We start from the raw sequence: 18,669 nt of genomic DNA on the forward strand, positions 1-18,669 counted from the left end.
TAGTCAGTAAGGTTTTTTACATTTGTTTGTGAAGGTTTTATAGAATATTGCAAGGTCAATTTTTGTAAAGATGACATTCCCTGCTGAGAAATAAAAATAGTGTTTTCTATCCCTATTCAAAAATTTCGGGGGCAGCTAGGTGGTGCAGTGGATAAAGCACCAGCCCTGGATTCAGATTTGAACTCAGGTCCTCCTGAACCCAGGGCCAGTGCCACCTAGCTGTCCCTGGAACATTTTATTATGTATCAGCCACAGTGCTAAACCTATACTCTCAAGGGGCTTTCATTCTAAAGGGGAAGACAATAGAGCACAGAGGTGGTCAGGGTGGGTTTTTAATTTTGTTTAATCTGTGTGTGTTTTTTCATTTATGATTTACATTTTTTTAAATCATCAAGAATTTTTCCCTCTGACTTCCCTCCATTCTCCTAAAGAAAAAGAAAGAAAGAAAGAAAGAAAGAAAGAAAGAAAGAAAGAAAGAAAGAAAGAAAGAGAAAGAAAGAAAGAAAGAAAGAAAGAAAGAAAGAAAGAAAGAAAGAAAGAAAGAAAGAAAGAAAGAAAGAAAGAAAGAAAGAAAGAAAGAAAGAAAGAAAGAAAGAAAGAAAACAGCACCCTTACAACATATGAATGAAACAGGAAGCTGTTTCCTTTTAAGGAAAATTAATCTCTGTGTGGTAGGGAAATGTTAGAAGATGTCAGTCCTCTTACAACATAAGAAGACTAAACAAGTTATAGGGAGAAATAGATAGTAAAGTGATAAATAGCAGGGGGAGGGGGAAACTAGGTGGCACAGTGGATAGAGCACCAGCCCTGGATCCAGGAGAACCTGAATTCAAATCCTACCTCAGACCCTTGACACTTACTAGCTGTGTGACCCTGGGCAAGTCACTTAACCCTCATTACCCTGCAAAAAAAAAAAAAAACCACAAACAAAAACAATAGTAGTGGGAAACTTTTCAGACAGACAAATCTTGAAAAATATTTGAAAGAAGTTAGCTAAACAGAATTTTAGAAAAGTTACATATAATAGATCTCTGGAAATTTGGGGGTTTTGTTTTTGTTTTTGTTTTTTGCAGGGCAATGAGGGTTAAGTGACTTACCCAAGGTCACACAGCTAGTAAGTGTCAAGTGTCTGAGGTTGGATTTGAACTCAGGTCCTCCTGAATCCAGGGCTGGTGCTTTATCCACTGCACCACCTAGCTGCCCCCGAAATTTTTGAATAGGGATAGAAAACACTATTTTTATTTCTCAGCAGGGAATGTCATCTTTACAAAAATTGACCTTACAATATTCTATAAAACCTTCACAAAAAAATGTAAAAAACCTTACTGACTAAAACAAAATAATTTTTATTCAACATTGAGCTCTTAAAAATAGGATAAAAAGTTAATTGGAAATTAACTTCTTCCATAAGAAAAATCATAGACACAATAAACAGTTCCTTAAAGTTAATGACAACAAAGATAAACCATATCAAATAAACACTTTCATCAATGAAGGAAAGGAATCAATGAATTGAGCATAGAACTATTTTTAAGAACAAACACCGAGAAAAACAAAAAATTTTAGTAGCTCAAACAAACCTCGAAATAGAAATTCTTAAAATCAAAAACAGGGGGCAGCTAGGTGGCGCAGTGGACAGAGCACTGGCCCTGGAGTCAGGAGTACCTGAGTTCAAATCCGGCCTCAGACACTTAACACTTATTAGCTGTGTGACCTTGGGCAAGTCACTTAACCCCAATTGCCTCACTAAAAAAAAAAAAAATCAAAAACAGAATAACAAAGTTGAAACCAAAAAAAGAAAATAATTTAACCATGTAATTTTAAAAAGAAAGAGAAAAACAAAATTACCAGTATCAAAAATGAGGAAAAGAAAATTCATACCAATTTTTTTAAAACTAAAGGGAAATTATTTTGTCAAATGATAGATAAATAAAACCAAAAAATTTAATAAAATAGATAAATAAAATAGAAAATGTCCTGTTCACAGAACAAAAAGTTTAAATTACTCAATCTCAGGAAAAAATTTAAAAGCCACAAATGAGCTCCCAATCAAAAAAAGAACCACATGTATTTACAAGACTATTCTACTTAACAACCAAAACAAAACTCATTCCAATATTACATTATTTGCAAAAAAAAAAAAAAAGGAAAAGAGATATTATGAAATTCCTTATATGATGCCAATATATACTTTAAACCTAAACCATGGAAAACCAAAACAAAGAAAGAAAAATTATACATATATGTATGTGTCCTACATATTGAAAAGAATACCTATTTTTCCTGTGAATGTTGATGTAAAAAGTTTAAATAGAATAATAGCTAATAGGCTATAACATATTTAAAAGGTTATAACCATGTTAGATTTCTATTAGAAATGGTGGGTTATTTCAAATGCAGAAAACTCTCAGGAGTTTTCTAAGAATTTCTAAGTTTTCTGAGAGAATTCATTTAAAAAGCTAAAATTATAAGATTATATCAATATATTATGATAAACTTGGTTTGTCTTTTGTTTTTAAAAAATACAACACTAATTTTTATTTTAAGATACTAGGGACCATAGGAATAAATAGGCCTTTACTTACCAAGATAAGCAGGATCTCTCTAAAAGCGAGGTTCAGCATTGTAAGTGGAGAATAAATTAGATATCTTTCCATTAAGATCAAGAATAAAGCATTTTAGGGAGTCAATATAATATTTATAATATATATAATTATATAAAATAAAACAATATAAATCATTGACATTTTTGCATAGTGTTACCAATAAAACCCAGCATAAATAACAATAAAATGACTATTAAGTGATGATAAAATATTTAGGAGATAAACTACCAACATACACACAAGAAATATATGTGTATGTATATTTATATGTAATTGTAAATGCATGTGGGGCTGGAAGTATGCAAGTAGAAGACACTGTGGAAATACAGACAGAAGTAATTAATTGGAGAATACTTATTGCTCATGAGCAGTCTAAGCCAATATCATAAAAATAAAAATACTACTGAAATTAATTTATATATTCAATGACATAGCCATGAAACTACCAAACAATTGCTTTATCAAGTCAGAAAAAAATAATAACAAAATTCGTCTTAAGGAACAAAAGGCTGATTTTCAAAAGAAATCATGAAAAGGGTTGGAATGAAGGAGACCTCAAAGTTACCACATCTCAAACAATAATACAAAGCATTAATAATTTAAAAGGATTTAGTACTGGAAAAAAATAGAGGTCCATCAATGGAACAATATTAGACTAAGTGAAGGGAATTAAATCAGTAGTCTTTTTATTAGATCAGCTCAAAATTTCCCACTTACTAGATAGAGACTCACCTTTTGATTTTTAAAAATCCTGGGAAAACCAGAAAATAATTTGGCAGAAATTAATTTTTCAGTTAGTTTCTCTAAAAAAACAGTCTTATTTCATTTCTGATAAAGGTTATATATATATATATATATATATATGTGTGTGTGTGTGTGTGTATGTATGTGTGTATATGTATATATGTGTGTATATACATATATGTATACATATACACATGTACACTGTTAAGGGCTAAAATTCTAGCTAAACTGTCTAAAATATCTAATGAGTGGTCGCCAATAAATTATAAGCCTTAGCAAGAGTTAGATTTTTAAGCATTTATTAAGGAGAATAAGAATCTGGTAAAGAGAGAGAGAAAGGCCTAGATTCCTATCTATTAAAGGGAGAGCACATTTCTAGCTCCCTTCTCCACCAGAGTCCAGAGGAAAGAGCGTGAGACCGAGAGCGAGCGCCAGTCTCTTCTTTCCTCCTCCCACTAGTCCGCGTCACTTCCTGACTCCTGGTCTTGCCCTCAAAGACCTTCGCTTCATGGGCAGAACTCTTCTACAGTAAGTATCCAGCAGGTGGCGTCATTCCAATCGTTACAACACAATCACATAAATGTGTGTGTACACATAATTGTATATATACATGTACATGTACATCTTTGGGGATAGATGTCCAGTACAGGGTGGAACAAAAACCACAAAGTCACAAAAGGGTTTCAATATTTAATAATGCTTTTATTTTTGTTTTTAATTTATAATACCATACCATCATATATAGTATTTATAGGAAATAAATATGTATGTGGTATATGAAACAAAGAAGAATAGTTTTATAAAAGTTATTAAGACATCAGATCCTTCATGACTTTTGGCCCACCCTATAATTGTATGACAAAGGACCAGATTACAACTCAACCCAGAGGCCCTCAAAAGTTTGTCCAAATTTTCACTGTGTCAATTCCTACCACCTAAGATTCTTCTAAGTTATCTCTTTAATCATTTATTATGGCACAAAAATGTTTTTATGGTTAATGCATTTATATACCATAATTTGTTCAACCCAATTGTCTAGGAGCCATTCTAAGGTGTCCTCCTTATATTCTAGTTCTTTACCTGTCTTGCATTTCATTCATTTTTATCTGCCAATCAAGATCAAGGAGGTCATTTAGCTATCCTCTCAAAGATCTTGTCCTCCCTTTTAAGTCCCACACCCATTAGCCTTTGTTTACTTACTGAATTTGATGTTTTTCTACACCAAACTATTGTGTGTTCATCTCTCCTTTATCTGTTTCAGATAAGTGAGGCTCATCTCACCCTTACTCTTTCCTCTGTGTTTGTATATTTTTCTTCTCATGAACCCCAATTATGAGAAAAAAATTTACCTCTTTCTTCTTGATTTCTACACTAGTATATTCAGCCTTTTGCTTTCCCTTATCTTTTCCCTCTTAAAACCCTCAGATCAGCCATTAACCAACTGATGGACATATTTCTCTTGGGTTTTTTTTGCCACCATAAAAAACTACTATAAATATTTATGTAATATATGATATTTTTATCTTTCTTGGATATCTTTTAAGTATAAGACTAGCAATGGTATAGTTTAGTCAAAAGACATTCACTGATTAGTAACATTTTGTGTATAATTCCAAATTGTTTTCAAGAATGGTTGTACTCATTTACAGATCCACCATTGCATCACTATGGCCTTTTTCCCACAACCCTTCCAAAATTTGCCATTTTCCTTCTTTTTCATTCAATGAACCATAGTAGCTCTATTTTGCTTATTTAGCTCCATTTATACCCTTTTAAGACACTGAGATTCTGAAGGGGCATTTATTTCTTCTCACCCTATTATAATTTTAGCACTACTTCATTATTTGGATCCTGCTAAATGGTCCAAAAAAAAAAAATGTGCCTTTCCTAGTTTCTCTTGACTTGTGATTATATTTAAGATTTCTTACTCAGCTTTACTTTGTGTTTTTGTATCAGAAATGCTTGAAAGCCCTCTATTCAATAAAGATCCATTTTTCCCTCTGCATGATTAAATGAGTTATTCTTGGTTGTAAAAATATCTTTTATCTTTTGGAATATTTCATTCCAAGATCTCTCATTTTTAGTAAAAGCTATCTGTTCTTATGTGTTCCTCATGTTCTTTGATAAATGATTTTTTTTTCTTTTTGATTCTTGCCATATTATTTCTTTGACATGGGATCTTTGAATTATGGCTATATTACATTTCAGGTTAAGACTTTTCCTTTCAGCATTCCTTTCAGGTAATAACCTTTAATTTGATCTCTGGTTCTAATAGATCTGGGAAGTTTGGAGGGATTTTTTTTAATGATAAAGTAAGGTGTCCAAACCTTTCAAAAATAACACCAGGCTTTCCTAGATTCCAAATGTTCTTTTTGACATTTAATTTGCTATTTTTAAAAAATGTATGACCTTAAAATATCAAGAAAATAAATGAAGACATAAAATGAGAATTACATATAAAACCATAAATCTCATTACTCGAGCATATTTTTTAAAGTATATATTCAATTTAACTGTTAGTTCCACTATTACCTTACTTCTTTGTGTTGTCCACTTAACCTTTCTGGTTTATATTTCTTTTAAAAAAGAATTTTATGGTAACTCATTTTTATATATCACCAAAAATTTCTTCTAATATCCTTTCCCAAGCCAGGAAGACATATCATATAACAAATTATATTTTAAAGTTTAAAAAAGGAAAAAAAGGAAAAGGAGGAATTCAGAAAAAGAATAAATGTTTTTTAAAGTCTAAAAATGTATGTAATGTTCTGCACATACAGACCTAACACCTCAGAAAAGGGAGGGACTAAATATGTCTTCTTATATGTCTTTTAGGAGCCATACTTTTTCTTTGTGATTTCTCAACATTCCCTTTTGATTGTTTTATGAATATTCTTTCCATATAGACATTATGTAAATTATTTTCTTGGATCTTCTTACTTTATTTTTTGTCAGTTCATGTAAATCTTCCATGCTTCCCTGTACTCATTATATTTGTCATTTCTCACAGTATAGTAATATTCTATTACATTCACATATCATAATCTCTAGCCATTTCCTAACCCATGGGTGTGTACATTATTCTCAATACTTTGTTACCACAAAAGTGCTACTATAAATATATTGATGTGTATGAGAACTTTATTCTTATCAATGATGTCTTTTGAATATGAACCTAGCAGTGGAATAACAAGGTCAAAGGGTATGGATATTTTAATTAATTTATTTACATAATTCCAAATTGTTTTATAAAACATTTATACTGATTCACAGATTCATCCACTATACATACATACATATACATATACACACAAAGGAGTATGTATGTATGTGTGGGAGGAGGGGTGTCTTTATATCTGGGATAGTAAAACCTGATCAGAAAAATATTGCTACTTTTTTTCCATTTAACCACTTCTCTTCTTACCTCGATATCTTAATTTTCTTGGTTCTGAAGCTTTTTACTGTTATGAAATAAAGTTATCTACTTTATGCTTAGTAATTGACTTTTATCTAGTTGTTTTAGAAGCAGCTAGATGTCTCAGTGAATAGAGCAGAGAAACTTCAGTTTAAATCTGGCCTCAGACACTTATGAGCTATGTGACCTGTACAAGTCACTTAATATCTTCTTGCCTACATTTCCTCATCTGTAAAATGAGGATAATAACAGCACCTATATCCCAGGGTTTTTGTGAGAATCAAATGAGATAATATGTGTAAAGAGCTAAGCAAAGTGCCTGGCATATATACTATACTACATTATTCCTTTCATCATTATCCCTTATTTGGTTAAGAATACATCTCCTTTTTTTGGACAGAGTCAGTATAGGGATTTATTTTGTTTGATTATGCACAATTGGTTTTTTTGGGTTTGGTGGGGGGGGGGGGTTGAGGCAATGAGAGTTAAGTGACTTGCCCAGGGTCATACAGCTAGTAAGTGTCAAGTGTCCGGGCCGGATTTGAACTCAGGTCTTCCTGAATCCAAGGCCGGTGCTTTATCTGCAGTACCACCTAGCTGCCCTGCACAATTGTTTAAAAGTATTTTTTTCCTTTTTCTTTTTTCAAGTGGTAAGGAACATAGTAGAGGGAAAAAATAGATTTTTTTTAATTTGAAAAAAAATTAAATTAAAACATTAACACCAAAAAACCAAAACAAAACAAAAAAGTAATAATACAACTCTTGCCCGTATCTATGAAAGACATGGTCTTTTTCTCTTCTCATTTTTTAATGATATGATCTTTTATAATAAGGTCACATATTGAATTTATTGTGGAATATGTTACATGTTAATCTAACCCTAATTTCTGCCAGTCTGCTTTTTAGGTTTTCCAGAAGTTTTTATTCAAAAAAGGAGTTCTTTGCTAAATAATTTTATGTTTTCTGTTTTTTTTTTCCAATGCTGGGTTATTGAGTTGTATTGTTTTTGATCTTCCTCGTCTATTCTGTTCCACTGATCTAACTTTCTATTTTTATATCACTACAAAATGGTTGTGATGACTGCTGTTTTGTAATATATTTAGAGGTCTGGAAGTGCTATTCTCTTCCTCCTCTTCATTCCTAACTTTAGGATTTTCCTTAACAGCCTTGATCTTTTGTTTCTCCAAAAGAATTTTGTTATTTTATTAAGCTCTATTTTAAAAAAAACCAGGGGTGGCTAGGTGGTGCAGTGGATAAAACACCAGCCCTGGATTCAGGACTACCTGAGTTCAAATCCAGCCTCAGACACTTGACACTTACTAGCTGTATGACCCTGAGCAAGTCACTTAACCCCCATTGCCCTGCAAAAAACAAACAAAAAAAAAAAACTTTGATAATTTTATTGGCATGGCATAAAAACTATAAATTAACTTGAATAGTATTGTCAAGGCCCAAACATGACCACAGAATATTCCTTCATTAAAAGTAGTTCTTTATTTCTTTAAGGAGAACTTTGTAATTAAATCTAAGTATTTTGTGCTTTGGTATATTGATCCCCAAGTATTTTACTACATTTGCACTTATATTGAATGAGATTTCCCTTTCCATTATTTTCTCTTGGGTTTAGTCATTATCATAAAGAAATACTATTGATTTGGGGGAATTTATTTTTATAGATTGTAACTTTGCTGAATTTATTATATCAAAGAATATTGTGTATTAGTTCTTGGTAAACTATCATATAATTGGTAAAGAATAGTTTTATTCTCTTCTTACCCATCTTCATGCCTTTAATTTCATTCTCTGATCTTATTTCTATTTCCCACATTTTAGAACTCTATAAAATAATAGTGGAGAATGTGGGCATTTTTGCTTTATTCCTGTATTAACTTGGGAAACTTATGGTGTTTCCCCATTTAATATTACTTGTGCTTCAGTCTTAAATAGATGCTCTGTTTTTTTAAAGGTTTCTCTGTGCCTGCATATTGTAGGGATTTTATACAAAAAATGAGTGTTGTACTTTGTCAAAAGGTTTTTATCTACATTGATTGAAATTATCATGTATTTTGGGGTGTTTTCTTAAATGTGATTATTTAATTATTTTCCCCAGGGTTGAACCATCCTGAACCATCTCTGACATAAATCCAACTTGATCATAATGAATTGTTTCTAGGATCGTTTGTTATAATCTGTTTAACAGGATTTTATTTAATTTTTTTCAATCAATATTCATTAATGTTTTGATCACTAGTTCTCCTTTGTCTTTCCCTGACCAAAGTATTGGGATTTTTTGTCTCATGAAATAAGTCTACTGTTTTCTTTCTCAATTTTTTTAGAATAATTTCTATACTATTGATACCAATTGCTATTTTAATGTTTGGTAGAATTCTCCTGTGAACCCAGAAGTTTCTTCCATTCTTTGTTTCCTTTTTTTTTGTTAGGATTATTTTTAAGATTTAGATATTTCATAATTTTGTAAGTATTCCTTTTTTTAGTCCAATGATTTGTAAATACTCTCTCCTTGACTTGTTTTCCAGTTTAGTTGTTTTTGACATTCAATTTTAAACATGTTGCCTGTTTTATAATCTTTTGTTTTATTCTAATATTTTTGATGTCTCAGGGAGTCATTAATTTCTATTTGGTCTGTTCTGGCTTTGAGGATTCCATTTTGGGGGTAAGGTTTACCACTTCCACTCAGAAGCTTCTTATTATCCTTCCTTTTCTTTCCTCAAAAATTTTTTTATTTAAAAATCATTTTTTCTAATGACCAAAAGTTATTTTTTCCATCCCAAATCTCCCTCCCATTCAAAACTAAAACAAAAAATGAAAATAAAACCCTTGTAAAAAATATGTACATAATCAAAGAAAATAAATTCTTACATTGGCCACGTCCCAAAAAATGTATGTCTCATAATGAACTGTTAGTCCATTACCTCTCTGCATTAGGGAAGCTCTGACTTTATCATAACTTTTCCTTAATTTTTCTCTCAGTGCTTTAACCCTTTTTTCATCTCAATACTTGATTGTTTTTAAGCTAATGTGTGATTTCTTTGATTATTTCCTATTTTTGTTGTCTCCCCTTGTTAGAATGTAAGTTCTTCTAAGAGAGGGACTGTCTCACTTTTGATAAATGTATCCACAGTGCCTAAATATAGCAAGTGCTTAGTAATTACCTTTTCATTTTCATTCATCGTTTTTTTCACCGTTCCACAACTCTGCACTATAGAATCAACCACCATATTCAACTCTAACTTCAACATGGGCTGATTTTCCATTTCAAACTTGTTTCATAACATTTCTTATTGTTTCTTGGGCATGGGGAGTGAACTCAAGCCTGCCTCAAAAATAATCAATATATATTTTGCCATGTATTTTCCCCACAATTAAGCTGAAGGGTATAAAACCAATTAAAACCACTTTTTAAAAGAAAAGTGTCACCTTATAACTGGTCTTCCTGAAATTCTTTTTTAAAAAACATAAAGATTAGTACAAATCCAAAATCAGACTGTTGACAAGTAAAATTTTCAGTCAAACTTGAAAGTGTTATATACATAGTGTAACAGTTGAAATAAGGTAAACAGGCATAAAAGTTCTAATCATAATCAATTTACTGGTAAAGCACAAATCTACCAAATAAAAAGGATCTCAGCTTCCTCAGTAAGCTGAAACTCTGAATGAAGATAGATTTCTTTTATAGGTTTGGGGGAGTATAGTACAAAGAACAGAACAGAGTAAGTGACAACATGACATAACTGAGGCATGAGAAACAATATGATTGGATGGAAATTTGATGATAGGGTCTAGCAACAACCTCTTCCTTCTTCCCTATGACTAAGAAGTGTTCATTGTATGAGTCTACCTGCAAGATACTAGTGGATATTGTGGCAGCTAGGTGGTGCAGTGGATAAAGCACTGGCTCTGGATTCAACAGGGCCTGAGTTCAAATCCGGCTCAGAAACTTGACACTAGCTGTGTGACCCTGGGCAAGTAACAACCCTCATTGCCCTGCAAAAAACAACAACAACAGCAACAACAACAAGAGATACTAGTGGATAGCTTGGTGGTTTAAAGATACTAGACCCAACTCTAGTGTGTTCCCATGTATCTTCCAAGGTTAGCAAAATTTCTTGAAGCAAGAATAAGCTTTGTTATAGGTATTTTTAGATTCCCCAGGGCTACAGTATGCTTCATTGCTTAATTAATGTTGAACTGAATTATAGAGTAGCTAGTATCATGTGGTTGATGTACAGTACAGTGTCTAAATGCCCATGATATGAAAATACATATTACTTTGTTTACTGACAGTGAAAACATGAATAATTTAAAATAAGAAACTACCTTTTAAATATCCAGGAGTAAAATTCTTAATGTTGTAGCAGTAGAATAGCTAAAAATGTGGGGATTCAAAGAAGAATTTATGAAAGAGCTCACATTTTTTTTTTATTCACTATAACACAAACAAGCAAACCAGAACCACATCTTCAGTTCTTCTGAAAGTCAGGAGTTCCTGAGGCTGTATTTCACCTACTAAAAAAGGAGAAAAAATACCTTGATTGTGTCATAATATCAAATGTGGTACTAAATCTCAAAATGAAAAACAATGAACAAGTGATTTTCATAAAGTGATTGAATAATAGAAATTTGACATTTATTATTGGAATGTCCATTAGGTATAAATATTATATGTTTACACTGCCCAAATTGAATAAGTAGTTTCAATAAGTTGAATAACTATGAACAACTCATGAGCAACTAGTTGAATAAACAGTTTTGGTGGGAAATTAGATGGAGAGGGGACCTCAAGTGTTATAGCTATTAATAGTGAAATTTTTGGTTGTTCAGTTGTTTCAGTCATGCCCAACTCTTTATGACCCTATTTTGGATTTTCTTGGCAATGATATTGGAGTAGTTTGCCATTTCCCTCTCCAGTTCATTTTACAGAAGAGGAACTGAGGTAATCGGGGTTGTGACTTGCCCAGGGTCATGCAGCTAGGAAGTATCTGAAGCCAAATTTTAATTCATGAATATGTCTTTCTGACTCCAGACCAGGCACTCTATATCCATCAAAGACATGGTTTATATACAGTACATGTTGTTTGACTGAATAAATATTATTTTTATTAGCCTTGTCATTGTTTTTATACAAATAGATGTTCTAATATAATTTTTATTTTAAGTAGTATTTTATGCTTGCTTAACACATTATTTTATCATAAACATTTAACATCTGCATGTCAGTTCAAATATATTTTTTAACTTAATTTCTGTACTACAACAAGATCTTATTATTTCAGTTGTTGGAAAAAGCCCCAAAGTTTCTCTAGTCTAACCATTAAAAACATAGGACTAACCTCTAAAACCTCCTTGACCAATGGACATCTGGTTTCTTCCAGAGGACTTTTGGTGAGAGAGAATCTTTCTTCCTCTTGAAACAATTTATTCCAATTTTGGACAACTTTAAATTTTAGGAAATTTTTCATTATATTGAACCTAAATTGGTCTCTCTGCAACTGCTACCAATTTTTCCTTGTGTTCTTCTAGGAGAAGAAGAAAAACTAGTCTAAAGCCAGTTTTACATGATTGAGACATAGGCAAATAGTATGGACTAGTCCTGTGATTTTATCAGTATTGAGGAATGCCAGTGTAAAAAGTCCTTCTACAGATGATGATAACAACTCAACCAAAACTCCCAGGTGCCTGAGGCATTGAGAGTTTAATACACTTAACCATAGTCATAAAGAGCATGTTTCAAATACAGAACTTGAACTCAGGTCTTCCTGACTCTAAGGTATAACAGTCCTTCAAAAACTTGAGAAGTGTCACTCATTCCCCCAAATTTCTTCTCTAGGTTTAAGAAAGTTCTCTAGATATTATTGGAGTATCATCTTTTTAACTTGGTACTAACAATGTCCTAGAATATGGGGCAGCTAGGTGGTCCTGTGGATAAAGCACTGGTCCTGGATTCAGGAGGACCTGAGTTCAAATCTGGCCTCAGACACTTGACACTTACTAGCTGTGTGACCCTGGGCAAGTCATTTAAGCCTCATTGCCTCACAAAAATTCCTGGAATATTAGTATTTCTTTATATTTAACTCTGTACATAGGCAGAAGTTAATAATTTGATCATCACTGAAGACTTTGTAGAAAGTGGCTCACCTTCATTCCTTTTGTAAGGCTCAAAGTTCTGGATAGGTATTGATTTCATCTCTAGCTATTTTTGAGTATTATATTTTCTTTCCTATTTAGGCTCCAAAGAAACACTTGCAAAATGGCATTATTCGAGGTTACCAAATAGGTTACCGGGAATATAGCACAGGAGGCAACTTCCAATTCAACATTATCAGCATTGATACCACTGGAGACAGTGAAATTTATACTCTTGACAACCTAAATAAATTCACTCAGTATGGCCTTGTGGTACAGGCATGCAACCGAGCTGGAACAGGACCTTCTTCTCAGGAAATCATTACCACTACCCTAGAGGATGGTATGTGCTTCTGCTTGTTTGGCTGTTGCAGGCCAGTATTGAAGTTTATTGTTTTTTCTTCCCTAAAGAGCAACAGGTTGGGGTTTTTTTGTCTCATCTTACTTTTTTATTTAAGTACCAGTCTAGTTTTTCTCCTGTGCTTATGCTTACTGAGCTGATGTTGATTTATCAGCAAGAAAAATAACCTCACATTGACAAAGGAATCGGGTTTGACAAATGTAATTAGGTAAATGTCTTATTTCACTCCAAGAGTTGCAGTATAGTTTAGTCGAAACTCTAATAGTACTTGTTTGCAAAGGCAAAATTATTTCTTTCTTTGAACTGCTCCATGTGATTTAAAATACAAGATTTAGGTCTTCTCAAGTGAAGTTCTGTGTCTATCTCTTCTTGTTTATTGAAAGTGGTTAGCTAGAAGGCAACAACATAATCCGCTCTAAGAATACTCCATTTCCATTTTAAAAGAAGGACTTTGGTGATTGTTTTATTAAATAAGATTATTTCATTTTTCTAAGACTTCATATGCATCTCACTCTAGTGTTCAGGAAATATCAATTCAGCTGATAGAAGGGAGATCAAATCATAAATAGTAAAATAGGATTTTAATATGATACAAAAATATGGTGTAAGATTTTTAAATTTAGGAGGTTCTGGAAACATATAGTTAGTGCTATACTGTGAGGAAAAAATGTTAGGGATGATACCTGATGTGGAAACTCTCTAACAATGCAGGTTGGCCCCTTTTCTCAAATTTATAGTCTTAAAAAGTTGCCTGAGAATTTAAATGACTTGTCCAATTTCACACAGTCAGTTTGTATCAGAGGTTGGAATTGAAACCTAGCTTGACCACCAGTTCTTTATCCACTCTGTCATGCTGTGTCAATATTGAAGGAAAAAAATGACATCTACAAGGTAATAATATCAATTACTGGGTATTTTATATTAAGAGTAACAAATAGTTATTTTAAGCCTATAATTACCTCTGTCAAAATTAATGATGTATGCCTAATTTTGAGGAGAGAAATGGCTCATTATATTAAATGACCAGAAATGGTATTTGTAGAAAAGGAGTTCCTATTAATAAGAATATTAAAATGTCTTCCTTTTCTCTTACCTTCACTAGTTTATAGAACATGCTTAATGTACCTTAGGTTTTTACTAGTGGTTTATTTTACTAATGTGCACATTTAAATAAATAATTTTTCAATATTTCCTGGAAAAATATAAAGTATTAATGCCGAGAACACAATATGATTTGAGAATAATATAATTACTTCTAATGTCAGGGGGGAAATAATTCTAGATCTTTGATGTATATCCAATAAAATGATCCTTACTAGAGATTCCTAATTGCCCAGCTAATTTTTCCCTACCCTTCCTTTCAAACAAAAAACACAAATGCAAACTGAAGGCAAAGAAAACAACAATGTATGTGAAGATATGAGGATGAAGTCAATTTTTATTAGGATTTTTGGGGGGTAGGGTAAGAGTATGAATTTTTGAATTGTACTATGATAGATTATGGTGAATGTATACTGCAACAGTTGAATCATAAATACTAAATTACAATGATCAGAAATTAAGGTCTTATATTAGTCTTAAATTCATTTCACCTGATAAGAATGAGAATGACCTTCTGGGGGTAGCTAGGTGGTGCAGTGAATAGAGCACCGGCCCTGGATTCAGGAGAACCTGAGTTCAAATCTGGCCTCAGACACAACTCTTACTAGCTGTGTGACTCTGGGCAAGTCACGTAACCCCAATTGCCTCACAAAAAAAAAAAAAAATGACCTTCTGAAAAATAAAGTAAGAACTATTGAGATAACACCAATCAAGCATACACTTGTATGATAATGATATAAAATCACTTTATAGAGGTGTGAGAATGTTTGTGCAAGAGAATTATGACAACCTTTACTTCTTTACTTTTATACCACAGTACTATAGTTTATTCTGTTTTTAAATTTTAATTTCAGTGCCCAGTTACCCTCCAGAGAATGTCCAAGCCATAGCTACATCACCAGAAACCATATCCATAACCTGGTCAACACTTGCCAAAGAAGCCTTGAATGGAATTCTCCAAGGATTCAGAGTAATATACTGGGCCAATCTCTTGGATGGAGGTAAGAGAATGTGACTAGGATATTCAAGATGTTACAAAGAGAATTCGTGTATTTTGTAGTCTGTCGGCTTAAACATGAGTCAACGAGTATTTGAGTACCTCCTATGTGCAAGGCACTGTTAAAATTCTATTTAAAGGATCATGTTATCAACGACTTTTTTTTTTCAGTGAAAATGTGTTATAATACTAGTGGGACATCTTTTGCATGTCTGTATTTCAATACACGTTTGCACTCCTTTTAGTGGGATTTTAATTTGTTTTTCTTCATTTGGTATTTTATTTTTCCCCAAATGTATGTAAAAATATTTTTAACACCTATTTTTAAAACTTTGAGTTCCAATTATCTCCCTTCTTCCCTCCTATCCCCTCTTGGAGAAGGCAAGCAATTAGATATAGGTTATATGTGTGTAGTTATTCAAAATATTTCCATACTAGTCATGTTGTGAAAAAACAGACAAAAAACACAAGAAAAATTAAGTAAAATTTTTTTAAACTATGCTTAAATCTGTATTCAGACACCATCAGTTCTTTCTTTGGGAATGGAAAACATTTTTATCATGTCCTTCAGAGTTGTCTTGGATCCTTGTATTACTGAGAAGAGCTAAGTCATTCACAGCTGATCATTTTACAATATTGCTGTTACTTTGAATACAGTACATTTTGCTTTGCATCAGATTTTTCAGAGACCATCCTGCTCATTATTTCTTATGGTATTTCAACAGGATCACACACTGACAATTTGTTCAGCCATTCCCCAATAGATGAGCATCTTCTCAATTTCCAATTCTTTGCCACCAGAAAAGAGTTGCTATACATATTTTTGTACCTATAGGTGCCTTTTCTTTTTCTTTTTTATATCTTTTTGGATACAGACCTAGTAGTGGTATTGCTAGGTCAAAGAGTATGCATACTTTTATAGCCCTTTGAGCACAGTTCCACATTGCTGTACAGAATGGTCAAATCAATTTACAACTCTACCATACTCAGATCCAAGTCGCCATCCTGGGAGGCAGTATCAGGGTGAGGAGGAGCACCAGCACAGCAGAGCATGGAGCCACAGTGGAATGGGTATCCTCTTCACAGTTACAGGGCAGAAAAATGGAGTGGAGGGGGATAAGAGGAGTGGGGTATGTGATAGAAGGGAGGACAGATTGGGGAGGTGTTAGAAGCAAAACACTTTTGAGGAGGGACAGGATGAAGGGAGAGAAAGAATACAATAAATGAGGGGGCAAAGAGAATAGTATGGAAGCAAATGCAGTTATCAGTAACAACTGTGAGGACAGCTAGGTGGCACAGTGGATAGAGCACTGGCCCTGGAGCCAGGAGGACCTGAGTTCAAACCTGGCCTCAGACACTTGACACTTACTATCTGTGTGACCCTGGGCAAGTCACTTAACCCCAATTGCCTCACAAAAAAAAACAAAAACAAACAAATAACAACTGTGAAAAAATTTGTGAAGCATTTCTCTGATAAAGTTCCCATTTCTCAAACATATAGAGAACTGGGTAAAATTTCTAAAAGTAAGAGCCATCCCCCCTTATATATATGATTGAAAGATATGAATAGTTTCGGAAGTAAGTAAAGCTATCTATAGCCATATTAAAAAATGCTCTAATTCGGGGCAGCTAGATGGCACAGTGGATAGAGCACCAGCCCTGGATTCAAGAGTACATGAGTTCAAATCCAGCCTCAGACACTTAACATTTACTAGCTGTGTGACCCTGGGCAAGTCACTTAATCCCAATTGCCTCACTAAAAAAAAAAATGCTCTAATTCAGGGGCAGCTAGGTGGTGCAGTGGATACAGCACCAGCCCTGGATTCAGGAGGACCTGAGTTCAAGTCTGGCCTCAGACACTTGACACTTACTAGCTGTGTGACCCTGGGCAACTCACTGAACCTTCATTGCCCCACCAAAATAAAAATAGCTCTAACTCACTATTAATTGGGAAGATGCAAATCAAAACAATTTTAGGGTACTACCTCATACATATTAGATTGGCTAAAAGAATAGAAGAGGAAAATGACAAATATTGGAGGGGATATACAAAGTATTATACTCATGGTCCTCCCACCTCTACAAAGGGGTGGGGTGTGAGTGTCTTCTGTGGAGCCAGACATTCTTTATAGTTTTGCAGCATTCACTTTTTGTTTGTTTGTTTGTATGTTTTGTTTTGGTTTTGGGGAGTATTATTGCAGAGCAATGATGGTTCAGTGATTTGCCCAGGGTCACACAGCTAGTAAGTGTCAAGTGTCTGAGGCCAGATTTGAACTCAGGTCCTCCTGAATCCAGGGCTGGTGATTTATCCACTGTGCCACCTAGCTGCCCCCTCGCATTCACTTTTAATTGTTTTCTGGTGGATTTTTCTGTTTACATTGTCATACTCATGGATATTGCTTCTTATCTCTGCTTATGTGACTTTGCATCAGTTCATGAAAATTCTTAGGCAAGCAGCAACTTCTCCCTTCATCAGTTTCCTCATCTATAAAATAGAAAAAATAATTGCACTTAACTCAAACTTGTTGTGAGAATAAATATTTGTAAAACACTTTGCAAATTTTAAAGTGCCATATAAAATAATATTGTTGTTTTTGTTGATGTTGCTGTTGTTGTTATTATCCAAATAGTTGAATCACAAGGTTAAAAGGTATGGAAATTTTAGTCACTTTATTCATGTAATTCCAATTTGCTTTCCAAAACGGTTGTACAAAGATGGTGGAGAGAAGGCTGGAAGTTGCCTGAACTTTCCTGTGTTTCCCTCAAAAACAACATTAAATCAAGCCTCTAAACAGATTCTGGAACTACAGAATCTACAAGAAGAAAGACACAGTCCTCCTACTTGAGATAATTAAGACTTCAGGAGGGGCAGCTAGGTGACCCAGTGGATAGAGCACCAGCCCTGGATTCAGGAGGACCTGAGTTCAAATCTGGTCTCAGACACTTGACACTAGCTGTGTGACCCTAGGCAAGTCACTTAACCCTCATTGCCCCCCCCAAAAAAAGACTTCAGGAAAGGTCTGTCTCACCTAGGTGAAAGAGGAGGGAGGATCAATACTGCTCAGCTCGGCTGGCAACTCAATTCAGCAGAGCTCATTTCAGTGGGCAGTTCGTCTCAGCACAGGTCGGCTCAGTGGGCAGCTGGACACTGCTGCAACTCAACACAGCTGAGAGTGGGGCAGATGAGAGTGGTGCAGCTGAGAGTAGTAAGAAACTTGCAACAGTGAAACCTGTGCCCCAAGAACAGACTTCAACTTTATAAGTTTAAAAATAGGCTACAACATGAGCAAGAAACAAAAAA

The 18,669-nt window shown here is 33.7% G+C and overlaps 1 protein-coding gene across 1 annotated transcript in view; it reads left to right on the top strand.

Annotated features, from left to right (window-relative positions):
• DSCAM (DS cell adhesion molecule) overlaps nucleotides 1–18,669 on the top strand; it is a 715,945-nt gene that overhangs the window by 587,911 nt on the left and 109,365 nt on the right. Inside the window, exons 17-18 of the mRNA XM_043997664.1 lie at nucleotides 13,012–13,252; nucleotides 15,226–15,372. Coding sequence (XP_043853599.1) covers nucleotides 13,012–13,252; nucleotides 15,226–15,372 — 388 coding nt within the window. The remainder of the gene's footprint in view (nucleotides 1–13,011; nucleotides 13,253–15,225; nucleotides 15,373–18,669) is intronic.

Source organism: Dromiciops gliroides, chromosome 3, assembly GCF_019393635.1.
Source record: "Dromiciops gliroides isolate mDroGli1 chromosome 3, mDroGli1.pri, whole genome shotgun sequence".
NCBI lineage: Eukaryota > Metazoa > Chordata > Mammalia > Microbiotheria > Microbiotheriidae > Dromiciops > Dromiciops gliroides.